Raw genomic sequence first — 27,558 nt, 5'->3', positions numbered from 1 at the left:
ACAAGTCACCTTATCGTTATCAGCATTCAGGCTGAATGACATGAAATTACTAAGTTATGTGTCATTTTTACTGGGGATCTGAGATTTGGCAGGAGTGCCTGCCACCAATAATGAAGGAACCTCGTACTCTTTTAGTGTCCAATCATTCTGGCAGTATTATATGGTTATTGAGGCTGGGAGGGACTCAATCATACTGAAAACTTTTTTTTACTGGAAAAGAGGAGTAAAGGAGTATTTTGTTCCTGATTGGTGGGATAGGAGTTTATATCAGCTATTCCCCTCTGCCCTGGTCACAGAGTGTGCCCCATTGCAGAAGCTGTGGGGAATGCAATGTAGTGGTCACCACTTTGCCCCCTGGGAGGCACTGGCAGATCAGCAAGGGAGCCATTTCCAGGCTCTTTTGAGGCATCAGTGGTGATATGAGAGGCCTAGGAGCAGGTTTGTTTCCTGCCTATTTGCCTGTGTTTGGTGCATAGTTCCAGTTGGTCAGGTAAGAAAGATGGGGGAGGGGTAAATCAGCATGTCAGCGTGGGGTGCATTCCTTTTAATGACTGGGTCATAAACAGGAAACTATTGCTTGAGAGAGTCTGGTTATGAAGAGCTGGGGTTTGTACTGAGTGGGTTACAGGAGGCGACTGCTGCTCAGCAGATGGGTTAAAGTGAAAGCCTCAATTCCAGCAAGGAATTGAGAGGGAGAATTATTTTGAGTTAGCGGAGAGAAGTGTTACTACTAGGTGTCCCAGTCAGATGTTTAGGAAAAGATTGATTTGTTTTTGGGGATGTTGTGAAAGGGTTGTTGCTGCTCAGAACAGGTTGTTTCTATTAGATTGATCATGAGGTGGCTTTAAGTTAAGGAAATTCCTCTTGCTCATGATATGGTCCTTCCTTTGGAGGGAATAGATGAGGATGAATGGTACAGCTGAAGTCATGGGACAGACACCTTGTTACTGAACATCTGTTGAGTTAGAGGCATTAGCTTTCGAACGAAGGTTTGGAAATGGGGTAATGGGCCAAGTGTTCTTCGATTATTTTTATTTATTCATGGGATGTGGACGTACCTGGCAAAGCCAGCATTTATTGCCTATCCCTGATCGCTCTTTTAGGTATTAGTGAGCTGCTGCCTTCAGTGCGAGTTGGTGGTTTACAGGGCCATCTCAGAGGGCAGTCAGCCACATTGCTGTGGGTTTTCAGTTTGTTTGAATTACTTGGTGTTCAATAAATAAAAACAAATGAATTTTCTGCACCCTTCCCTCCATCAGCTGATTAGCTAACACCTTTTTGATTAATATGTGAAATTTCTAATTTTTAGACTGTGCTTATGGCACTTCCCAGCGGACTCTTCATTATCAAGCGGCTGCCCTGTGACTTCAGCTGAGCTGAGGGTGTGTAGCGCAGGTTCACCTTCCACTCCTATATATCTTTTGGATTTGGGGTTCGGTATGGGAGCAGGGATTGCTTTTTAGGAGGGTTGGTTATATAGAAAATAGATTTAGTTTTATGGAGATGGGAAATCGTGCCATGCAAAATTATAGGAGGTTCTGTTTGTGGGATTGTGCCTTGTGAGAAAGATGAATGTAGGGGCGGGGGGGTCCCTCTGCATAGTACGTAGAGGTATTATCGAGGAGTGGCATGTAATGGGGAGGAGAAGGCGTACCTGTCAGTTATATAGTGGGTCTGCTACGAGGAAAAGTTATGGATAGGAAGTTGTCAATGGAGGCCTTGGCATATGGCTTGCACTTGAGGTATAGCATTGTTTTCTAGAGTCACTCTGGCAATATAGTGAGAGGCTTGTCATGAGTGGGTCAATTGCAGGGGTGGGTTGGCTTTGGACAAAGCATTGCTAGGTTGTGAATGAGTGTGGAGTAGCAGTGGGCTGGTGTGATTGGGTGTGGGCTGACTCTAGATGGGTCTGAATATGGGCTTGTACTGGCCCCATCTAACGGGCAATGTGGGTGAACCTGTCACTGGAGGGCAACATGGGGGTTCTGTTGAGTCTGGAGCTGAGAGACAAGATGGTCTCTAAGGAGTGGGATTTTCTTTGGGTGTGGGACTGAGAGAAGGGGTGTATCTAATGGCACAAAATGGCTGTTATTGGATTGATGTGTTTTACTCTTGAATAAATAATAAATCATTGTTTTTCTCCTATTTCTAGCTGATTCAGTTCCTGATTTCACTTGTGCAATCCAATAGCGTCATTGGAGTGAAGAGGAAAATGTGAGTATGTTGAGTTAATTATTATCAGTGCTCTGTGACGGGAATTAAATTATTGCTCTGTGTTCATGTGTGTAACCAACTACGGTCACGAGAGTGGCATTCATGCTTTGCCTCACTGCAATTAAAGTGTTAAAACTTGCATCTCTTACTTGGATTGTGGATGTATTGACCACGTTGGGCTAGGGTTTTGCCACCAGATAGCAACATAACTACAGGGAGTTGTTACTTGGTCAGCATCAGTCTTCTGTTACGCGAATCAAATCTGTGCTATTTTTAAAGCCAGTTTAGTTCAATGAAGAAGCCTGTGATAATCACTTGTTGATTGTAAACCCTATTTGTGCATCACAAGAAACAGTGTCCTTTTAGGTGGAGTTCCACACACAGTTGCATAGAAAGTTAACTGCTAGAAGCCGTGTAAATAGAGATTACAGACTGAACACAAATGAGACTCCAGGGATGAATAAAGACAGAAGGGAGCAGTTGATGGTTAGGAAAGATGCATACATTAAGTACCTAGATAGCAGAGGAGTGCAGGTTAAGAGAGATGTGCCAGAAGTTCAGAGTGGATGATCCATCTTGGCCTCATCCTGAGGTCCTCAACATCACAGGTGCCAGTCTTCAGCCGGTTCATTTTACTGCATGTGATATCAAGAAATGGCTGAAGGCACTGGATACTACAAAGGCCACCGGCCCTGACAATATTCCAACAATAGTACTGAAGACTTGTGCTCTAGAACTAGCCATGTACCTAGCCAAGCTGCTGCAGTACTGCTACAACATTGGCAGCTACAAGGCAATGTGGAAAATTGTACAGATATGTCCAAAATCCAAACCAGGACAAATCCAACCCAGCCAAGTACTGCCCCATCAGCCTACTCTCGATCATCAGCAAAGTGATGGAAAGTATTCATTGACAGTGCTATCAAGTGTCACTTACTCAGCAATAATCTGCTCACTAATGCTCAGTTTGGGTTCTGTCAGGGCCACTCTGCTCCTGACCTCATTATAGCCTTGGCCCAAATATGGGCAAAAGAGCTTGAACTCCAGAGGTGAGATGAGAGCGATTGCCCTTGACATCAAGGCAGCATTTGACTGAGTGTGGCATCAAGGGGCCCTAGCAAAAGTGGAGCCAATGGAAATAAGGGGGAAATCTCACCACTGGAGATGGTCATTGCTCAACATTTGTGTGGCATGAATGTTACTTGCCACTTGTCAGCCCAAGCCTGGATATTGTCCAGAACTTGCTGCAAATGGATATAGACTGCTTCAGTATCTGAGGAGTTGCGAATGGTGCTGAACATTGTGCAATGATCAGTGAACATCCCAACTTCTGTCCTTATGATGGAAGGAAACTCATTTAATGAAGCAGCTGAAGATGTTTGTCCTACCCTGAGGAACTCCTGCAATCATGTCCTGGAACTGAGATGATTGACTTCCAACAATCATCTTCCTTTGTGCTAGGTATGACTCCAACCAGCGGAGAGTTTACTATGCGGAGGCACTAGCGTAGTGTATTATCACTGGCCTAATATTCCAGAGACCCAAGGTAATGCTCTGGGGACCCGGGTTCGAATCCCACCACAGCAGCTGGTGAAATCTGAATTCAATTAAATGCCTGATGATGACCATGAAACCATTGCCAATTGTCGTAAAAACCCATCTGGTTCACTAATGTCCTTTAGGGAAGGAAATCTGCCATCTTTACCTGGCCTGGCCTACATGTCTCTCCAGACCCACAGCAATGTAGTTGACTCTTAAATGCCCTCTGTACAAGGGCAGCTGGAGATGGGCAATAAATGCAGGCCTAGCCAGCGACACCCACATCCCATGAACGAATATAAAATAAAAACAAGCACAGGTCAGAGGCTGCAAATTCTGCAGAGAAGAGTAATTCTGTCCACCATCTACAAGCCACAAGTCAGGAGTGTGATGGAATACTCGCCGCTTGCCTGGATTGGAGTGCAGCTTCAATAACACTCGAGCAGCTCTACACCAGGCTTGTCTGACCCCTCTGTGTGAGAGGGAGGCTGGGAGGGAGGGGGGTGGGGGAGGGGGTGTGAGAGGGAAGGGGAGGGGGGTGTGTGTGAGAAGGAGAAACATTAGAAATACATAAGCAGGAATAGGTCATTTGGGCCTTCTAGCTTGCTTTGCCATTCAATATGAATTCGCCATACTCCCGTTCTCCCCATACCCCATGACGCCTTTAGAGTCTAGAAGTCTATCTATTTCCTTCTTAAATACATTCAGTGACTCGGCCTCCATAGCCTTCTGTGGTAGAGAATTCCACAGGTTCACCATCCTCTAAGTGACCAACTTTCTCTTCATCTCAGTGCTTAATGGCCTACCCCATATCCTGAGACTGTGACCCCTTGTTCTAGGCTGCACCCCCCTCCCCCCCCCACCGTCTCCAGCCAGAGGAAACATCCTCCCTGCATCCAGTCTGTCCAGCCCTGTCAAAATTTTATATCTTTCACTGAGATCCCCTTATTCTTCTAAACTCCAGTGAATACCAGCCTAGTCAGCCCAATCTGAGCTGACAAGTTGAGTGAGTGGGCAAATGCATGGCAGATGCAGTTTAATGTGGATAAATGTGAGGTTATCCATTTTGGTAGCAAAAACAGGAAGGCAGATTATTATCTGAATGGCTATAAATTGAGAGAGGGGAATGTGCAACAAGACCTGGGTGTCCTTGTATACCATTCACTGAAGGTAAGCATGCAGGTGCAGCAGGCAATAAAGAAGACAACTGGTATGCTGGCCTTCATAGCCAGAGGATTCGAGTACAGGAACAGGGATGTCTTGCTGCAATTGTACAGGACCTTAGCAAGACCACACCTGGAATATTGTGTGCAGTTTTGGCCTCCTTATCTGAGGAAGGATGTTCTTGCTATAGAGGGCGTGCAGTGAAGGTTTACCCAACTGATTCCTGGGATTGCGGGACTGACAAATGAGGAGAGATTGAGTCGATTAGGATTATATTCTCTGGAGTTCAGAAGAATATGGGGGGATCCCATAGAAACCTATAAAATTCCAACAGGACTAGACAGGGTAGATGCAGGAAGGATGTTCCCGATGGTGGGGGAGTCCAGAACCAGAGGTCACAGCCTGAGGATATTTAGGACTGAGATGAGGATAAATTTCTTCACCCAGAGAGTGGTGAGCCTGTGGAATTCGTTACCACAGAAAGTAGTTGAGACCAAAACATTGTATGTTTTCAAGAAGGAGCTAAATATAGCTCTTGGGGCAAAAGAGATTAAAGGGTATGGAGAGAAAGCGGGAGCAAGCTATTGAGTTAGATGATCATAATGAATGGCGGAGCAGGCTCGAAGGGCCGAATGACCTACTCCTGGTCCTAGTTTCTATGTTTCTAATCTCTCCTCATACAACAATCCTGCCATCCCTGGAATCAGTCTTGTGAACCTTCGCTGCACTCCCTCTGTGTCAAGTATACCCTTTCCTAGGTAAGGAGACCAAAGCTGTACACAGTTCTCCAGGTGAGGTCTCATCAAGGCCCTGTATAGGTGCAGTAAGACATCCTTGCTCCTGTACTCAAATCCTCTCGCAATGAAGGCCAACATACCATTTGCCGCCTTAACAGTTTGCTGCATCTGCATGCTTACTTTCAGTGACTGGTGTACAAGGACACCCAGGTCCCTTTGTACATCAACATTTCCCAATCTATCACCATTTAAATAATCTTCCTTTCTGTTTTTCCTACCAAAATGGATAACTTCACACTTATCCACGTTATACTGCATCTGCCATGCAGTTGCCCGCTCACTCAACTTGTCTAAATTGCCTTGAAGCCTCTTAACTCTCTTCACCACTCACATTCCCACATAGTTTTGTATTGTTAGCAAACTTGGAATATTACATTTGGTTCCCTCATACAAATGATTAATTATATATTGTGAATAGCTGGGGCCCAAGCACTGATCCCTACGGTACCCCACCAGTCATTGCCTGCCATTCCAAAAATGACCCATTTATTCCTACTCTCTGTTTCCTGTCTGCCAACTAGTTCTCAGTCCATGCCAGTATATTACCCCCAATCCCATGTGCTTTAATTTTGCACACTAACCTCTTATGTGGGACTGTATCAAAAGTTTTCTGAAAAATCCAAATACATCACATCCACTGGTTCTCCCTTATCTATTTTGCTAGTTACATCCTCAAAAAAAGCTCCAGTGGGTTTGTCATATGTAAGACATCCTTGCTCCTGTACTCAAATCCTCTAGCAATGAAGGCCAACATACCATTTGCCTTCTTAACTGCCATAAGTCATAAACCCATGTTGACTTTGTCTAATCCCGTTGATGTTTTCCAAGTGTCCTGTTATCACATCCTTTATAATAGACTCCCAACATTTTTCCTACCACTGACGTTGGGTTAACTGGTCTGTAATTTTTCCTGTATTCTCCCTCCTTTTTTAAATAGTGGGGTTACATTTTCCACCCTCCAATCTGCTAGGACTGTTACAGAATGTACAAAATTTTGGAAAGTGACAACCAACACATCCACTATTTCCATGGCTACCTCCTTTCGTAACCTGGGATGTAGATTATCAGGCCCTAGAGATTTATCGATTTTCAGTCCTATTAATTTCTCTAGCACTGTGTTTTCAGTAATAATTTCCTTCAATTCTTCCTCTTCACTAGACCTTTGGTTCCTGAGTATTTCTGGGAAATTATTTGTGTCTTCTTCCATGAAGATAGAACTGAAGTAGTTGCTTAATTGTTCTGCCATTTCCTTGTTCTCTATTGGAAATGCTCCTGTTTCGATGTGGTTGACTCTTAAATGCCCTCTGAACAAGGGCAATTCGGGATGGGCAATAAACACATTCATCAAGTCTATTCTCCTATTCCTGATCTCACTGGCATGTGGCACTGGGAGTAATCCTGAGATTACTACCTTTGAGGTCTTGCTTCTTAATTTATTTCTAGCTCCCTATATTCTGCTTGCAGGACTTCATCCCTCTTTTTACCTATGTCATTGGCACCGATATGGACCACAACCTCTGGCTGTTCACCCTCCCCCTTCAGAATGTCCTGCAGCCACTCGGTGACATCCTTGACCCTCGCACCAGGTGGGGGTTTGGGGGTGGGGGGGAACGTACCATCCTGGTGTCACGTCTGCGGCCACAGAAACATCTATCTGTTCCACTTACGATAGAATCCCCTATCACTATTGCTCTCCCACTTGTCGGGCCGTGCATGTGTGAGAAGGAGGTGGGCACATGCATGGGGGAGGGGGCCTGGGTGCGCGTGTGTGTGTGTGAGAGGGGGATGGGGCATGGACGTGTGCGTGTTGGGGGATGGGGTGCATGCCTATGAGAGGGGGAGGGGGCTTGGGTGCGTGCATGTGTGAGGGGGATGGGACAGGGGTGCATGCCTGTGTGAGGGGGAGGGGGTGCGTGCATGTGGGGGGGGAGGGGGTGCATGCATGTGTGAAGGGGAGGGTGTGGGCACATGGGAGGGAGGAGGATGTGGGCTCTTCCATGTGTGAGGACGAGGGGGTGTGGGCGGGCACGTTCCTGAGGGGGAGAGGTGCATTGCCAGCACGTGCCTGAAGGGGAGTGGGGCGTGGGCAGGCGCGAGCCTGAGGGGGAGGTGGGCATGGGCCTGAGGTGGGTGGGGGGGTGCGTTTGCCTGGGCAGACGCAATGCAGTAGATGTAATTTGTCTGGATTGTCAAAGGACCTTCGATAAGGTGACCCGTAATAGATTAATGAGTAATGTTAGAGAATGTGGAGCCAGGAGACAAGTGGCAGAATGGAGTGCTAGCTGGCTTTAAGACAGAAAGCAGACAGTGGAAATAAAGGGTAGCTATTCACAGTGGCAGAGGGTGAGTCATGGTGTTGCACAAGAATCAGTGCTGGACTAACTGCTATTCACAATTTACACTAACAATTTTACTTTGGAATCAAAAACACAATTTCTGAATTTGCAGAGGACACCAAATTGGGCAGGGGAGTGGTAAATAATCAATACTAAGGACATTACATTTGCAAAATGGGAAAGTAATTGACAAATGAAGCTCAACGCAGATTAATGTGAGGTGGTACATTTGTTAGGAAGAATAGGGAGGTCACTTATTACTTGGAAGGTACAGGCCTGGAGGAACAAAGGCAACTCGGAGTGCAGATACGCTAATCGCTAACAGTTGCTCCACATGTTCGGAAAGTCTTTTTTTAAAAGCAAATTAAACACTAGGCTTTAATTTCTAGAGGGATAGAATTGAAAAGCAGGGAAGCTATGCTAAACCTATATCGAATCCTGATTTGGCCTCACTTATGGGCGACCAGAACTGCACGCAGTACTCTTATCGTAAAATGGATTTTGAGGCACTGGAGAGGGTACGGAGAAGATTTACAAAGATAATATACCAGAAATGCATGGGTATACATATCAGGGAAAGATTGACAGGCTGGATCCCTTTTCCATTCAAAAAAGAAGATTGAGGGGTGACCTAATAGAGATATTTAAAATCCTGAAAAATTTTGATAGAGTGGTACAGAGAGAGTGTTTCCTCTTGTGGGGAAGAGCATAACTAGAGGCCATCAATGTAAGATGGTCACCAAGAAATCCAATTGGGAATTCAGAAGAAACCTCTACCCAAAGAGTGGTAAGAATGTGGAACTTGCCGCCATAGGGAGGAGTTGAAGTGTATAGTACAGGTGCATTTAAAGGGAAACTAGACAAGAGTATGAGGGAGAATGGAATAGAGGGCTACGATGGTAGATTTAGATGAGTAAAGATAGGAGGAGGTTCGAGTGGAGCATAAATACCGGCATGGACTGGTTGGGCCGAATGGCGTGTTCTGTGCTTTGCACCTAGCCCTAAGCATTTTTCCTTGAGTATTTATCCAATTCTCTCTCATTATTGAATCTGCTTCTACCATCCTTTAGGCAGTGAGTTCCAGATCACAATTTGCTGCATTAAAAATATAGCCTCCATCCCCCCGATCCAGTTACCAACCCGTCAGCCACTGAATCTATGTACTCTGTTAAAACCCTTCATAATTTTTATCACCTGTATTAAATCTTCCTTTAATTTTCTCTGTTTAAAGGAAAACAGTCCCAGCTTTCCTGGTACTGGGATCAGTGTCCTGGGTATAATGACTTATCCCTGTAGCCTGAACCCCAGTGATTTATGAGCCTTTTGCTCAGTCTGACTTTGGTTTCTGTGAATTCCCATTAAGTCATCATTTGCAGTTCAGAGGATTGCATCATTCTACTGCTGGGCCATGTGACTGCAGGTCAGTGAGCATGGTTCCCCACACAGTAAGATCCTGGCTTTCGTGGATGGAAGAGAAAAGCCCAGTTGCTCTCAGGTGTGAGAGAGTTAAAGCAGCTAGTCCTCCTGCACACCTCATTATGGCTGTCGGGTGCCATATTGGAGCTTTCAAGGCAACCAAGATGGATAGATTTTTGCTGGGCAAGAGTATTTAAGGGATACAGAGCAAAGTTAGGTAAATAAGGTTGAGGTATATTGGCCATGATCTAATTGGAACAGATGTGAGGAACTAAAGGGCCTGCTCCTGTTACTGGGAAAACATAAAGATTTTACAACCCTCAACCTGTAATCTTCTTCCATTTTAATTTGTGCATCTCCGTGCAGTAAGGTGAGAAAATTAGTTATTTTTGCAGCTCAGTAAACACATCTATTCTGTGCCACTGACATCCCACAGGACTGGCAGTTTTGATTTTATGGTCGTTTGAGTGAGAAATGGTCAAATGTTTTTAAATAGAGCAATGGGATCTTTTCATATCCAACTGAACTTGAAGAGTAGACATATCTTGGTTAGCTCACTTGAGGACAAAGAGCAAAACTCACTTCTACTCGTGTACACGCAGTGCCTTTGAGTCTCGAGCATTCACTTTTTTTTTGTTCTCTTCCAGTCCCCTCATGTTAAATGACAGCAGTTCAGCGCATTCCATGCCAAAGTACAATCGTCCATACTCTTTGGAACCCCTGCAAGAATCGTCAGCATTGACGGTAGGTGCCATAATGCATAATGCCATATCTGCATGAGTGTTTAAATAATGAATAAATTGTATGCATTGTTGCCTGTAGATAGTTGGTGAAAATCTACATGAGCTGATGTTGACAGGAGTCTTCAGAAACTATCATCTAAAACCTGTAACTCGTAACCACCATCACTGGGCACTATTTACATTGCAAGTTCAGCCTATAAGTACCTGAAATTGCCTATACGTTCAATGTTGATTGTTAAGTGTGGCCAAAAATCTGGGCTCGTAGCAGAAGAGTGCAGTTACAGTGATGAGTTTATGGATGGGAAGACCATAAGACATAGGAGCAGAAATTAGGCCAATCGGCCCATCGAGTCTGCTCCGCCATTCAATCATGGCTGATAAGTTTCTCAACCCCATTCTCCCACTTTCTCCCCGTAACCATTCATCCCCTTACCAATCAAGAACCTATCTATCTCGGTCTTAAATACACTCAATGACCTGGCCTCCACAGCCTTCTGTGGCAATGAATTCCATAGATTCACCACTCTCTGGCTAAAGAAGTTTCTCCTCATCTTTGTTCTAAAAGGTCTTCCCTTTACTCTGAGGCTGTGCCCTCGGGTCCTAGTCTCTCCTACTAATGGAAACATCTTCCCCACGTCAACTCCATCCAGGCCTTTCAGTATTCTGTAAGTTTCAATCAGATCCCCCCTCATCCTTCTAAACTCCATCGAGTATAGACCCAGATCCTCAAACGTTTCTCATATGTTAAGCCTTTCATTCCTGGGATCGTTCTCGTGAACCTCCTCTGCACCCTCTCCAGGGCCAGCACATCCTTCCTGAGATACGGGGCCCAAAATTGCTCACAATATTCTAAATGTGGTCTGACCAGAGCCTTATAAAGCCTCAGCAGCACATCCCTGCTTTTATATTCTAGTCCTCTCGAAATAAATGCCAGCATTGCATTTGCCTTCCTAACTACCGACTCAACCTGCAAGTTAACCTTAAGAGAATCCTGGACTTGGACTCCCAAGTCCCTTTGCACTCCAGATTTCTGAATTCTCTCCCCATTTAGAAAATAGTCCATGCCTCTATTCTTCCTACCAAAGTGCATGACCTCACACTTCCCCACGTTGTATTCCATCTGCCACTTCTTTGCCCATTCTCCTAACCTGTCCAAATCCTCCTGCAGCCTCCCCACCTCCTCAATACTACCTGTCCCTCCACCTATCTTTGTGTCATCTGCAAACTTAGCCAGGATGCCCTCAGTTCCTTCATCTAGATCATTAATGTATAAAGTGAAAAGTTGTGGTCCCAACACTGACCCCTGCAGAACTCCACTAGTCACCGGCCGCCATCCTGAGAAGGGCCCCCTTATCCCCACTCTCTGCTTCCTGCCAGACAGCCAATCTTCTATCCATGTTAATACCTTGCCTCTAACACCATGAGCTCTTGTCTTACTGAGCAGCCTTCTGTGCGGCACCTTGTCAAAGGCCTTCTGGAAGTCCAAGTAGATAACATCCATTGGCTCTCCTTTGTCTAACCTACTCGTTACCTCCTCAAAGAATTCTAACAGATTTGTCAGGCATGACCTCCCCTTGATGAAACCATGCTGACTTTGCCCTATTTTACCATGCACTTCCAAGTATTCTGAAACCTCATCCTTAATAATGGACTCTAAAATCTTACCAACAACTGAGGTCAGGCTAATCGGCCTGTAATTTCCCGTCTTTTGCCTCACTCCCTTCTTAACCAGGGGGGTTACATTAGCGATTTTCCAGTCCTCTGGGACCCTCCCTGACTCCAGTGATTCCTGAAAGATCACCACTAACACCTCCACTATCTCTTCAGCTATCTCCTTCAGAACTCTGGGGTGTAATCCATCTGGTCCAGGTGATTTATCCACCTTCAGACCTTCCTAGCACCTTCTCCTTGGTAATGGCCACCATACTCACCTCTGCCCCCCGACTCTCTTGAACTTTGGGGATGTCACTCGTGTCTTCCACTGTGAAGACTGACGCAAAGTACCTATTCCGTTCTTCCACCATTTCTTTGTTCCCCACTACTACTTCTCCAGCGGAAGGGTGGGTGTGAAGGATGGGCCAAAGAAGGTCAGCTGAAGGAAAGGCTTTAGATCGAAGCTGCAGGCTGTCCCCCTGTGTAGTGCGTATACAATTATGTTTACTATTTGACCAGACCTTGGCAATCTCTTATATTTTGATGGGGAATGCTTAGCCAGGAAGTTTCCTTCACCCTGTGTGGAAAGGATTGGGCAGTTTTCTATTGCACCCTAATGAAAATGTTCCCATCACAGTTTCACTTTTATTCCTTCTATCACTGCATGTGATCACATGCTTCTTTCACTGATGTCCGTATAGCCAGTCATAACCATTCTTCAGTTTCCTCTCCTGGTTGATTCTTGCTGGGGTGCAGTGCCCCTCATACTAATAGCACCCTGCCACCCCACTGAGGTGGGGGTGGATGGGGAGAAAGAAAGGAGCCAGCTACTGTTGATACCCAGGGGACAGAACCTGGTGGACTTTTTAAAAACTTTTATAACTGTTTTTACTCGATGGTGAAGACTTGACCTCCAGGGGCTTCATCTTGAGATGTTGAGGGAATGTCTTTACTGGCAGTGTGCCACATGGAAGACTTCACTGTTTATCCCAGTGCTAACCCCTGCTGACTCCAAACCAGATGAATATGGACCTTTTAGTGCAGTCAGTGGCATACTTTGCTGTGAACTTTGCCACTGACAGAAAAATCAGGGCCAAAATAAAGTGAAGAGAGAATTCAAAAGTAAGGAAGTAATGCTTCATTCTTGCAAGGTCTTGGCCAGATCCCTTCTGCAGTCCTGCGTTGAATTTTGAGCACCACACCTCAAGAAGGATATATTTGCCTTGGAGGCATGGAACGCAGATTTACCAGAATGATATAGGAGCTAACCGGATTAAATTATGAAGGTTAAATTGCATAGGCTTGGTTTTATTCCTTGACTTTAAAAGGTTGAGGGTTGATCTGAAGAAAGTGATTAAAATGTTAAAAGGATTCATTGCAGAGAAGCGGTTTCCTCTGTGGGGAGCTCAGAATAAGGGGACAGAATTTAAAATTAGTGCGAGATTGTTTAGGAGTGAAAGCAGAGAGCACTTTTCCACGCAGAGTATTGGAAATCTGGAACTCGCTCCTCTCTAAAAAAGAGAATGTTGATGCTGAGTCAATTGAAATTTTCACAACTGGCAAATGCAATGTTGACGTTTATTGCAAGAGGGATGGAATATAAAAATAGGGAAGTTTTGCTGCTGATGTATGGGACCAGGTGACACCACATCTAGAGTACTGTGTACAGTTTTGACCTCCTTATTTGAAAATACATCTAATCGCGTTAGAAACAATTCAGAAAAGCTTCATTCATCTTATTCCTGCGATGAAGGGCTTAGCTTATGAAGAAAGGTCAAACAGGTTACCCATTGGGGTTTAAAAGAATGAGAGGTGATCTAATTGAAATGTGTAAGACCCTGAGGGGACTCGACAGGGTAGATACCAACAGGATGTTTCCATTTGTGCGGGGGATTTGAACTAGGGGGACACAGTTTAAAAATAAGAGATCTACCCTTTTAAGACTGGAGATGATTTTTTTTAGCTCTGAAGTTCATTAGTCTGTGGAATTCACTCCCCCAGAATGCAGTGGAGGCTGGGTCATTGAATATATTTAAGGCTGAGTTAGACAGATTTTTTGATAAAGGGAAGTCCAGGTTTATGGAGGGCAGACAGAAAAGTGGAGTTGGGACCACAATCACATCAGCCTTGATCATTTCGAATGATGTAGCAGGCTTGAAAGGACAAATGGCCTACACCTCCTAAGTTCAATGTTTCTATGACTGAGATGAATAGATTTTTGTTTACTAAAGGTTTACTGAATATGGAGTAACAGTGGAGTTAATTGCATTATGTAAGAGAATGGTGGACCAGTGTTAAGGGACCGAACGGCTTGCCAACTTGTCTAAGCCTAGACATTGTGCCAATGTAATCAACTGTAGAGGTGGTGCCCAATTGTAACGCATCCAGTGTCCACATTCACTTCATTTTAAGCTGTGGCTGATTTCTCTCGTTATTTGCTTTGCTTTCATAACCCAAACACATCAATGCCAAAGCTAGCTGGAATATAAAGACAGTTCGTAAGAGTTTCTATAGATACTTTAAAAAAGAAGAGTTAACAAAGTGAACGTTGGTCCTATAGAAAACGAGTCTGGGAAATTAATATTGGAAAATAAGAAGATGGCAGATGAATCGAACAGGTATCTTGCATCGGTCTTCATTATAGAAGATAATAAGTAACAGCCCAGAAATAGCTGTAAATCAGCAATTGGAAGGGAGAGAGAAACTCGAGAAAATTACAGTCATCAGGGAAGTGGTACTTGTCAAGTCGCAGGTCTAACAATTTGCCAAGTCCCCGGGTTCTGATGGATTTAATCCTAGGGTCTTAAAGAAGTGGCTAGTGAGATAGTTGATGCATTAATTTTAATTTTCCAAAATTCAGTAGGTTCGGGGAAGATTCCATTAGATTGGAAAATAATGAATGTAACTTCAAAAAGGGAGGGAGACAGAAAGCAGGAAACTATTGGCCAGTTTGCTTAACATCTGCCATAGGAAAAATGTTGGAAGCTATTATTAATGAAATTTTAAAAGGGAACTTAGACAACTTTAAGGCAATCAGGCAGACTCAACATGGTTTTGTGAAAGGGAAATCATGTTTAATCAATTAATTGGAGTTCTTTGAAGAAGTGTCATGTGCTGCAGATAAAGGTGAACCGTTGGATGTACTGTACTTAGATTTTCAGGAGGCATTTGATAAGGTGCCACATCAAAGGTTATTGCAGAAAATAAAAGCTCATGGTGTAGGGGGTAACATATTGGCATGGATAGAAGATTGGCTACCTAACAGGAAGCAGAGAGTTGGCATAAATGGGTAATTTTCTGGTTGGCAGGATATGACAAGTGTGCCACAGGGATCAGTGATGGGGCCTTAACTTTTTGCAATTGAAATGACTTGGATGAAGAGACCGATGGTATGGTTGCTTAATTTGCTGGTGAGACAAAGATAGGTAGGAAAGTAAGTTGCGAAAAGGACATAAGGAGGCTATAAAAGGATATAGATAAATTGAATGGGCAAAGGTCTGGCAAATGCAGCATTATGTGGGAAATGTGAAATTGTCCATTTTGGCAGGAAGTGTAAAAAAGCACATTATGTAAATTGTGAGAGATTGCTGGGCTCTGATATGCAGAGGGATCTGGGTGTCCTGGTGCATAGTGATAATTAGGGATGGTTAATAAATGCTGGTCTAGCCAGCAATGCCCACATCCCATGAACAAATAAAAAAAGAATTGCAAAAGATTAGTATGCAGGTGCAGCAAATAATTAGGAACGCTAATAGAATGTTATCATTCATTGCAAGGGGAATTGAATACAAAAGTCGGGAGGTTATGCTTCAGTTATACAGGGCAATAGTGAAACCACATCTGGACAGCATTGGCCTCCTTTTATTTAAGGAAGGATGTAAATGTATTGGAAGCAGTTCAGCGATGGTTTACTAGATTAATACCAGGGATGGGCAGATTGTCTTGGGAGGAGAGATGGACAACTAAGGCTTGTATCCAATGGAGTTGAGAAGAGTAAGAGGCAGCTTGATTGAAACCTTTAAGATACTGAAGGGTCTTGACAGGCTAGATGTGGAGAGGATGTTTCCTCTTGTGGGAGAATCTAGAACTAGGGGCTTATTAGTTCAAAAATAAGGGGTTGCCCATTTAATAGAGATGAGGAAAAAAAATTTGAGGGTTGAGAGATTTTGGAATTTTCTTCCTTAAAATGTGGTCGAGGCAGAGCCTTTGAATATCTTTAAGGCAGAACAAGATAGAGTCTTGATTAGGAAGGGAGTGAAAGGTGTCAGTTGTAAGCATTAATGTGAAATTGACGTTAAAATAAAATCAGCCATGATCCTACTGAATGGCGGAGCAGACTCGAGGGGCGGCTGCCTCCTAACTCCTATGTTAAATCTTGCCCAGTGCCAGTATGCTCAACACCATATTGGGCAGTACATTTACCAAATGAGCCCCTAAAAAACTGAATTTCTTAAAAACAGAGTTTCTTGTAAGGAGCAGCTCCTTTGAGCACGTACAGAATGCACAGCCCAATTCATTTCGCAGGTGGTAGAAAGAAGGGAGAAAGCTGAGGGGCAAATTATCCAGCTTTTTACCACCCGAGTGCTACACACTTCATCTTTATCCCTGCTTCTCTTTCCAGCAGACATCCACAAATTTTCCAGGTAACAACTGCTATTCATCTGACAACTCTACGTCCTCTGGCCCAATTATTTCAGACATCACAGACCTGGCACAGTGCAACCCTTCACTCTCCCCATCTCTCAACGTGGAAAGGTGAGTGTTTGTCAACAGCACCTGGTACCTGTGTATTTTTCTTCACCACCTTTGTTCATCAGGCGTTCGTCCAATCAGCACACAGCACAAGACCAGCAAAATGGTTTAATTTTATTGTGATGCAACTCTACTTCAGAAAGAATGCACTTCATTCAGGAGATACCTTATCACACACTTTCTGTTCTTCACAACCAGTGGATTACTGTTGAAAGAGCCAATTGTAGGTGGCAAGCCAGATAATTTGTGCAGACAACAAAGTCCTAAAAATTACAGCTGAGATAATTGACCAGTTAATGACTCTTTTCAGTGGTACTGGTTGAGAATGATTTTCTCCTTCTGTGCTGTATCAATCGAGCATCGTGTCTGTGCTGGCACTTTGAACTGTCAAATTTTCCCCTCCAAGTATTTGTCCGATTCTCCTTTGAAATTTATTAGAGAAGCTGCTTCCACTGCCCTTTTAGGTGATGAATTTTTGATCACCATAAAAGAGGGAAAAAATTCTCACCTTGCTTCTGGTCCTTCTGCCAGTAACAAAATGAGATCCCCTGGTTACTCACCCTTCTGCCGCTGCAAACATTTCTCCCCATGTATTTTTTTCAATACACTTTGTGATTTTTAATGCCCCCTTAAAACTACAAAGGAAAATAGTCCTCTTTCTCTTGTGTATCTGTGACTGTAGTTTTTCATCCATGTTACGATCCTAGTAAATCCCCCTGCATCCTTTCTCAGGCTTGACATGCTGCCTGAATTCTGGTGCCCAGAATTGAACATACGTGGGTAAGGGACAGCAAGACAGCCAAGCCAACAGTTGGATATTGTCCAATATTCTGTTTTTAAAAAAAGCCTCTGTGTCTGTCTTTCTCTTGCCTGTGTCTGTCTCTACCCCCTCCCTCTCTCCTCTCTCTTTTTCTCTCCCCTGTTTTTTTTCTCTACTCTCTTTTTTCTCGCTCCCCCCCCCCCCCCACCTTTCCCCCTCTCGCCACTCTTTCTTATCTTTTCCAGGACTAGCCCTATGATCCATATTAAAGAAGAGCCTCCAAGTCCTACAACTAACCCAGAGATTGAGGAGGTCAGTTCTGTTGTCACTGGCCCTGAGGAACCCCTCTCGCCCTCGACCTTCATCGATTCTATTCTGGAGGATAATGAGACGAGCGCTGCACAACCTCCGCCAGAGGACCGGTGCCTCAGCGTGGCCTGCCTTGACAAGTAAGCACAGAATGTTGGGAAGAAATCCTCGCTGTCAGATCTCAACAGTTTATCAACTATGGAATAGCTGAGGCCAAACTAATATTTCATAAAATATTAGCTTAACTTCCTTATTTTCTTATTCTATCTATCTTTGTAAAGCCAAGGGTCTCATATGCTCTTTTAAAAACCTTCTGAATTTGGCCTGCCCCCTTCAAGGGGAAATGTGGATAAAGGACAGCAAGGCAGCCCTTGAGAAGGCAGTGGTGAGCTGCAGCCTTGAACTGCTGCAGCCCATGTCATGTGGAAAGATCCACAGTGCTGTTAAGGAGGGAGCTGCAGGATTTTGACCCAGCAACAGTGAACAAACGGTGATACAGTTCCAAGTCAGGATGATGTGTGGCTTAGAAGGGAACTTGAAGGTGTTGGTTTTCCCATGTTATCTGCTGCCCTTGTCCTACGTTAGTAGGTGTTGCTGATTTAGAAGGTGCTTTTGGTGAGTTTCTGCAGTGCATCTTGCAGATGGTACACACTGGTGCCACTGTGCGTTGGTGGCAGACAGGGTGCCAGTCAAGTGGGCTGTTTTGTCTTGAAGCTTTGTCAAACTTCTTGATTGTTTTTGGAGCTTTACTCATCCAGGCAAGTGGAGAGTATTTCATCTCGCCCCTGACTCGTGCCTTGTAGATGCTGGACAGACTTTGGAAAGTCAGGAGATGAGTTACTCACTGCAGAATTCCCAGCCTTTGTGCTGCTCTTGTAGCCAAAATATTTATATGGCTGGTTCAATTAAGTTTCTGGTCATTGGTAACCCCCACGGCTTTGATGGTGGGGGATTCTGCAATGGCGCTGCCATAAAATAACAAGAGGTGGGGAGGGTGGTTGGTTAGATTCTCTCTTGATGGAGATAATCATTGCCCGGTACTTGTGTGGTATGAATGTTACTTGGCCCTTAACAGGCTAAGCCTGAATGTTGTCCAGGTCTTGCTGCATGTGGACATGGGCTGCTTCAGTGTCTTAAAGTGTGATGCGCAAATTTGGAAGCAGTACTCCAGTTGAGGCTGAATCATTGGTTTACAAAGGTTCACCATAATGTCCTTGCTTTTGTACACTTTTATTCCCTTTTATAAAGCCCTGGCTCCCATGTGCCTTTTGATATTGAACACCGTATCAGTGAACATGCCCACAGCAGAGCCGTGCGGGCCATAAGACATAGGAGCAGAAGTGGGCCATTCGGCCCATCAAGTTTGCTCTGCCATTCAATGAGATCATGGCTGACCTGATAATCCTCAACTCCACTTTCCTGCCTTTTCCCCATAACCCTTGATTCCCTTACTGATTAAAAATCAGTCCATCTCAGCCTTGAATATACTTAACGACCCAGCCTCTACAGCCCTCTGCAGTAAAGAATTCCACAGATTAACTACCCTCTCAGAAAAGAAATTCCTCCTCATCTCTGTTTTAAATGGGCACCCTCTTACTCTGAGATTATGCCCTCTGGTCCTAGACTCCCCACAAGGGGAAACAGCCTCTCAGCATCTACCCTGTCAAGCCCCTAAGAATCTTCTATGTTTCAATAAGGTCGCCTCTCATTCTTCTAAACTCCAATGAGTACAGGCCCAACCTACTCAACCTCTCCTCATAAGGAAATCCCTCCATACCCAGAATCAATTTAGTGAACCTTCTCTGGACTGCCTCCAATGCCATTATATCTTTCTTTAAATAAGGGGACCAAAATTGTTCACAGTATCCTAGGTGTGGTCTAACTAGTGCCTTATATAGTTTTGGCAAGACTTCCCTATTTTTATACTCCATTCCCTTTGAAATAAACACAAACATTCCACTTGCCTAACCTGTCACCTATTGAACTTGTATGTTAGCTTTTTGGGATTCATGCACAGGGACCCCCGAATCCCTCTGTGCTGCAGCTTTCTGCAGTCTTTCTCCATTTAAATAGTATTCAGCTCCTCTTTTCTTCCTGCCAAAGTGCATAACTTCACGTTTTCCCACATTATATTCCATCTGCCACTTTTTTGCCCACTCACTTAACCTGTCTGTATCCCTCTGTAGGCTCCTTGTGTCTTCTTCACCACTTGCCTTCCCACCTATTTTTGTATAATCTGCAAATTTGGCAATAGTACATTCACTTCACCCATCTAAGTCATTAATATATATTGTAAATAATTGTGGCCCCAGCACTGATTCCTGTGGTACTCCACTAGTTACAGGTTGCCATCCTGAAAATGCCCCCTTATCCCAACTGTCTGTCTATTAGTTAGCCAATCCTCTATCCATGTTAATATACTACCACCAACACCATGGGCTCTTGTCTTGTTAAGTAGCCTTACATGCAGTACCTTATCGAATGCCTTTTGGAAATCCAAATATATTACATGTTCTTTTTCCCTTTACTTATCCTGCTAGTTACCTCTTCAGAGAATTCTAATAAATTTGTTAGGCATGATTTCCCCATCATGAAGGCATGCTGACTCTGTAATTCTAAATGCTCTGCTATTACATCTTTATATTAGACTCCTAACATTTTCCCAGTGACAGATGTTAAGCTAATTGGCCTACAGTTACCTGTTTTTTGTCTCCCTCCCTTCTTGAATAAGGCTGTTACATTGGCAGTTTTCCAATCCTCTGGCACTTTTGCAGAATTTAAGGATTTTTGGAAGATTGCTACCAGTGCTGCCACTATCCCTGTAGCTTCTTCCTTCAGTATCCTAGGATGCAACCCATCAGGTCCAGGGGACTTATTGGCCTTTAGCCCCATTAGTTTCCTAGTACTTTTCTCAAGTGATAGTTATTGTATTTATTTCCTCCCCCTCTTTTGCCCCTTGATTATTTAGTATTGGAATGCTATTCGTGTCTTCTACCGTGAAGACTGAAGCAAAGTATTTATTCAATTCCTCTGCCATTTCTTGGTTCCCCATTATTATTTCCCCAGCCTCATTCTGTAAGGAGCCCATGCTCACTTTGGTCTCTCTCTTCCTTTTTATATATTTAACGAAGCTCTTGCTATCTGTTTTTATGTTACTTGCTATTTTACTCTCAAAGTTTATTTTCTCCCTCTTTATTATTTTTCTGGTCATCTTTTGCTGGTTTTTAAAACTTTCCCAATTCTCTGGCTTACCATTAATCTTTGCCACGTTGTATGTCTTTTCTTTTAATTTGATACTATCCTTAACTTCCTTGATTAACCACGGTTGGTTTATCCCCTTCCTTGAAATCTTCTTCCTCACTGGGATATATCTTTGTGAGTCATGAACTATTTTTTTAAATGTCTGCCATCATTCATCAACCGTTTTTCCTGCTAAAAATCCTATCCCAGTCCACTCCAGCCAACTCTGCCCTCATTCCTTTGTAATTACCCTTATTTAAGTTTAGCACAGTTGTTTCCGACCCAAGTTTCTCACTCTCAAACTGAATGCTAAATTCTACCACATTATGGTCACTGTTTCCTAGAGGATCTTTTACTCTGAAATCATTTATTAAACCTGCCTCATTACACGTTACCAGATCCAAAAGAGCCTGATCCCTGGTTGGATCCACAACATATTGTTCTAGGAAACTGTCCCGAATATACTCTATGAATTCCTGCTCGTGGCTACCTCTGCCAGTTTGATTTTTGGTATGGATACTCCCATTGACTTTGTTTTCCAGTGCATCAAGGAGGGGTAAGAAGTTAATCTGAATTCCTGTTCCTGGTGGCTATCCAGCGATCTCTGCTGAAAATGTGCATGTGTGGACACTAAGGCTAGGTCAGGCTGAACTTGGATGCACCCAAAAAGCAAGTAATTGATGCTTCAGGCTCATGTCTGAATAACGAGCATAACAAGAGCTATCAGCAGAGTCGAACTGTACACCAGGTACTATGCCTTCAGGAGAAGCTGCTTCCATCTAACACTGTATCATTTTTAATCCAATTTGCATTTATATAATCAATTTTACATGGGACCCGCCCTAATTGGCGCTCACAATGAATTCCTTATTTTCTTTTGAAGTGCCATTAATGCTTTCTTGTTAGTCATCTTGCACATTTTAAGCCGAATAAACTTGGAGGAGCTGTTGGTTATGCCTGTTGGTGTACAGGTGGGATTCAAAATTGGCTTAGCTGTAGGAGACACAGGGTGATGACAGAAGGCTGCTTTAGTGACTTAAAGCCAGTGTCCAGTGGCGTACCACAGGGATCTGTGCTGGGTCCCCTATTATTCATAATTTAGATAAACGACATCGATGACTATGTGGGGTGTAGGATTAGTAAGTTTGCGGATGACACAAAGATTGGCCGGGTGGTTAACAGTGAGGTTGAGTTTCTTGGGCTACAGGAAGATATAGACGGGATGGTCAAATGGGCAGATAAATGGCAGATGGAATTTAACCCTGAAAAGTGTGAGGTGATACACTTTGGAAGGAGTAATTTGACAAGGAAGTATTCAATGAAGGGCATGACACTAGGAAGTTCTGAGGAACAAAGGGACCTTGGCGTGTGTGTCCATAGATCTCTGAAGGCAGAGGGGCATGTTAGCGGGGTGGTGAAAAAGGTATATGGGACACTTGCCTTTATCAATTGAGGCATAGATTACAAAAGTAGGAAGGCCGTGTTGGAGTTGTACAGAACCTTGGTGAGGCCACAGCTGGAGTACTGTGTGCAGTTCTGGTCGCCACATTATAGGAAGGATGTGATTGCACTGGAGGGGGTGCAGAGGAGATTCACCAGGATGTTGCCTGGGATGAAACATTTAAGTTATGAAGAGAGGTTGAATAGACTTGGGTTGTTTTTGTTGGAGCAGAGAAGACTGAGGGGTGACCTGATCGAGGTGTACAGGATTATGAGAGGCATGGACAGGGTGGATAGGGAGCAGCTGTTCCCCTTAGTTGAAGGGTCAGTCATGAAGGGACATAAGTTCAAGGTGAGAGGCAGGAGGTTTAGGGGGATGTGATGAAAAACTTTTTTACCCAGAGGGTGGTGACGGTCTGGAATGCACTGCCTGGGAGGGTGGTGGAGGCGGGTTGTCTCACACCCTTTAAAAAGTACCTGGATGAGCACTTGGCACGTCATAACATTCAAGGCTATGGGCCAAGTGCTGGTAAATGGGATTAGGTAGGTAGGCCAGGTGTTTCTCACGTGTCGGTGCAGACTCGATGGGCCGAAGGGCCTCCTCTGCACTGTGATTCTGTTGTACCCCACTGAGACTGCTCACATCTCCATTTCTAGCAACTACAAATCTGAAATGCAGCAATAAATGTCACAGCACTGCAGCAGTTCAAGAAGGGACTCACAATCACCTTCAAGGGCAATTAGAGATGGACAATAAATACTGATCTAGCGAGCAACGCTCACATCCTGTGAACAAATAATTTTTTTTTAAATTTAATTGCAGCGATATTGCCCTTACTATAATACAACATAATCGGAGAGATAAAAGCAAAATACTGCGGATGCTGGAAATCTAGAACAAAAACAAAAATACCTGTAAAAACTCAGCAGGCCTGACAGCATCTGCAGAGAGGGATACAGTTGACATTTCGAGTCCGTATGACCCTTCATCAGAACTAAAAAATATAGAAATTAGATTAAATATAAGCTGGTAGAGGGGGCTGGGACAGGTAGAGCTCGATGGGGGGCCAGTGATAGGTGGAGGCAAAGTAGAGACTGCCAAAGATGTCATAGAAAAAGGACAAAGGGGTATTGACAGTGGTGATATTATCTAAAGGATGTGCTAATGGGGACATTAAGGGTAGCAAGCAGGATAAGCTAGTGGCAGATGGCCCTAGTGAGGGCGGGGTGGGGGGAAGGGATCAAAATGGGATAAAAGGTGGAGATGAAACAATAGATCAAAATAAATTTAAAAATAGGTGGGAAAAGAAAAATATATTTGTTTAAAAATTATAAATTATTGGATAAAGGGAGATCGGAAAGGGGGTGGGGATGGAGGAGAGAGTTCATGATCTCAATCGGAGAGATGTCGCCATAATGGTAATGTCACTGGACTAGTAATCTGGAGACCCAGCTAATCTCTGGGAACGTTTCAAATCCCACCTTGGCAGTTGGTGTAATTTAACTTCAATTAATAAACCTGGAATTGAAAGCTAGACTTTGTAATAATGACCATGACAGCTATCATCGATCGTTGTAAAAACCCACCTGGTTCCCCAACGTCCTTCAGGGAAGGAAATCTGCTGCCCTTTTACCCAGTCTAGCCTACGTGTAACTCCAGACTCACAGCAATGTTGCAGACTCTTAAATGTCCTCTGAAATGGCCTAGCAAGCCACGTAGTTCAAGGGCAATTGGAGATGGGCAACAAATGCCAGTGACACCTGCATCCCATCAAAGATTAAAGAGAAAGAAACAAACCAAAGATAAGTCTCCCCACTGAATAAACCCAAATATAGTGAATGTTTGCTTTAAATTCTGTGGTTACAGAATTATGGAATGATTACAGCATTGAAGGACACAATTAGGTCCATTATTTCCATGCCAATTCTCTGCAAGAGCAACTCAGCTAGTTCCTTTGCCCTGTCCTTTCACATAGCCCTGCAAATCTTTTCTCTTCAGGTTAATTATCCAATTCACTTTTGAGAAGACACAATTGAATCTGCCTCCCCAACACACTCAGGCAGTCCATTCCAGACCCTGACAATTCGCTGCATTAAAAACACTTTTCCTCATGTCATCATTGGTTCTTTTGCTTTTCACTTTATATTGGTATCATCTGGTTTGCAACCGTCCACTAGTGGGAACAACTTCTCTCTATGTACTCTGCCTAGGCCCCTCCATGATTTTGAACAACTTGGTCAAATTTCCTTTCAACCTTCTCTTCGAAGGAGAGCCATACCATCTCCTCCCATCTATCCATATGATTGAAGTCTCTCATCCCTGGAACTTTTCTCGTAAATATTTTCTGCACCTTCTCTAAAACCTTCATATTCTTTCTAAAGCCTGATGCCCAGATTTGGACACAATACTAATCCAGTGTTTTATGTAAGTTCCCGATAACTTTCTTGCTTCTATACTGTCCACCTCTACTTATAAAGCCCTGAATCCCATGCGTCTTCATGTCTTTTTAACCACTTTCTCAACCTGTCTTGACACCTTCAATGATTTCTCAGTAGAGTCTTTGTGATTCAACACTGTATTTCAAATATTTCCCTCTGGCCCTCTTCCCACACTCAAAGCTATGTGGTCAACCCACTCAAGAAACTTTACAGCACTCAAGCTCGTTTCAGTGCCTCTCAAAACAGCCAAGGCAGCATGTGACAGCAGTTAAGTTTGCTGATTTTTCCCTCCTTAGGTCCAGTTTTGTTTTGTCCTTTTGCTTTGCCAAGATTGGGTGATTAACGAGAATGATTCCATAAGCTATTTGCATTGTTCAAACTTGTAGCCCTTTATCCTGTAGTCATCTTTTGCATGAAGTATTAAACTGAGGCCCCATGTACCCCTTCAGCTAGACATAAGAAATCCCATGTTCCTATTTCAAAATCATGCAGGGAAGTTCTCCTGGTCAATATTTATTGCACAACCAATATCACTAAAACAGATTATCTGGTCACGACCACATTGTTGGTTGTGGCTTGTTCTCTTCAATTACGGATTGATCTTGCCAATTCTGCACATAAGAAACTCGACCAGTCCTTGAATGTTGCCAAAACAAAACTTGTATCAACCCACACCTGGTCAGGCCAATATTCTACCTCCCTCATATGTTGAAGGAGAGACTCTGGAATATGTTGAGCACTTCCCATTGGCAGCTACCTCTGAAAAGGCCATCATTGACAAGAGCATCCAACAGCGGATCAGCTGCACCGGCTCAGCCTTCTACAACTATGGCAGCGAGTGTTTAACAACAAAGACCTCCGTAAATCAACAGAAGTCCGAGTGTACAGAGCAGTTGTTATCACCACGTTCCTGTACTGCAGGGGGCCATTTTTTATTCATTCATGGGATGTGGGCTTCGCTGGCTGGGCAAGCATTTATTGCCCATCCCTAGTTGCCCTTGAGAAGGTGGTGGTGAGCTGCCTTCTTGAACCGCTACAGTCCATGTGGTGTAGGTACACCCACAGTGCTGTTAGGAAGGGAATTCCAGGTTTTTGACCCAGCGACAGTGAAGAAACAGTGATATATTTCCAAGTCAGGATGGTGAGTGGCTTGGAGGGGAACTTCCAGGTGGTGGTGTTCCCATCTGTCTGCTGCCCTTGTCCTTCTAGATGGCAGTGGTTGTGGGTTTGCAAGGTGCTGTCGAAGGAGGCTTAGTGAATTCCTGCAGTGCAACTGACAGATGGCACACACTGCTGCTACTGTGCATTGGTGGTGGAGGGAGTGAATGTTTGTAGATGTGGTGCCAACCAAGTGGGCTGCTTTGTCCTGGGTGGTGTCAAGCTTCTTCAGTGTTGTGGGAGCTGCACTCATCCAGGCAAGTGGGGAGTATTCCATCACACTCCTGACTTGTGCCTTGTAGATGGTGGACAGGCTTTGGGGAGTTAATTGTCACAGGATTCCTAGCCTTTGACCTGCTGTTGTAGCCACAGTATTTATATGGCTAGTCCAGTTCAGTTTCTAATCAATGGTAGTCCCCAGAGTATTGATATTGGGGGATTCAGCAATGGTATTGCCTTTGAATGTCATGGGGCGATGGTTAGATTCTATCTTAACTGTGCAGCAGGGCACTTGAGAGTCCGAGAAAAATTCTATCAGCAATTCCTCCACCACATCCTCAGCATTCAATGAGAGGACCATCAAACAAACCCCTCTTGCTAGGCAACAGCACATTTTTTTTTTACTCTTGTGTTTGCTTTAACTTCTCCCCAAGAGTCATAAAACCCATTAGAAATGCAAATATACAAACAGCTGTAGTCCAGCTGTCTCCCTCAAAAATGAAACTAAATCCCAGGTTTCACTTTTGTAAAGTGAAACTAAAACTCAGCTTGACCTTTTAGATAAATCAAGCTTAACTTTTAAATCTAAAACTCATTCCTAACACCCACAAATAGCAATATAACTTACTAAAACTGTCTCCATTTCCTAACATTTGGAGCCAACTGGCATCCAACAGCCACAACCACCTTCGTGCTAGGCATGACTCCAACCATTGGAGAGTTTTCCCCCTGGTTCCCATTGACTTAAACTTTGCTGGGTTCCTTGATGCCATATTTGGTCAAATGCTGCCTTGAAGTCAAGGGCAGTCACACTCTCACCTCCCTCTGAGTCCAGCTCTTTTGTCCATGATTGAACCAAGGCTGCAATGAGGGTAGGAGCTGAGTGGCCCTGGTGGTACGTAAACTGAGTGTCAGTGAGCAGATTATTATTGTGTAGGTGCCACTTGATAGCACTTTTGATAACACCTCCCATCACTTTGATAGGAGGCTGATGGGGCAGTGAGGGGAGGCGATGGCGTAGTGGTATTGTCACTGGGCTAGTAATCCAGAGACCCAGGGTAATTATCTGGGGACCTGGGTTCAAATCCCACCACAGCGGCTAGTCAAGTTTGAATTCAATAAAAACCTGGAATTAAAAGCCTGATGACCATGAAACCATTGTCGATTGTTGTAAAAACCCATCCGATTCACTCATGCTCTTCAGGGAAGGAAATCTGCCGTCCTTACCTGGTTTGGCCTACATGTGACTCCAGACCCACAGCAATGTGGTTGGCAAGCCATTCAGTTGTATCAAACCGCAACAAAGTCTCAAAAAAAAGGAATGAAACCGGACGGACCACCCGGCATCGACCTAGGCACCAGAAACGACAACAGAAAAC

General features: G+C 44.0%; 1 protein-coding gene across 10 annotated transcripts in view; it reads left to right on the top strand.

Annotated features, from left to right (window-relative positions):
- Window positions 1-27,558, top strand: part of hsf1 (heat shock transcription factor 1) — a 107,026-nt gene that overhangs the window by 53,247 nt on the left and 26,221 nt on the right. For 7 of the 10 annotated variants that reach the window (XM_078536136.1, XM_078536162.1, XM_078536155.1 and 4 more), the window contains 4 exons: window positions 2,153-2,214; window positions 10,114-10,210; window positions 16,484-16,617; window positions 17,620-17,823. In XM_078536136.1, coding sequence (XP_078392262.1) covers window positions 2,153-2,214; window positions 10,114-10,210; window positions 16,484-16,617; window positions 17,620-17,823 — 497 coding nt within the window. The remainder of the gene's footprint in view (window positions 1-2,152; window positions 2,215-10,113; window positions 10,211-16,483; window positions 16,618-17,619; window positions 17,824-27,558) is intronic. The other 3 variants (XM_078536159.1, XM_078536148.1, XM_078536130.1) reach the window with 1 other exon arrangement.

The sequence above is a fragment of the Cetorhinus maximus genome, chromosome 3 (genome assembly GCF_964194155.1).
Source record: "Cetorhinus maximus chromosome 3, sCetMax3.hap1.1, whole genome shotgun sequence".
In the NCBI taxonomy this organism is placed as follows: domain Eukaryota; kingdom Metazoa; phylum Chordata; class Chondrichthyes; order Lamniformes; family Cetorhinidae; genus Cetorhinus; species Cetorhinus maximus.
The sequence above is the reverse complement of the archived record's forward strand: the minus strand, read 5'-3'. Positions and strand labels throughout refer to the sequence as shown.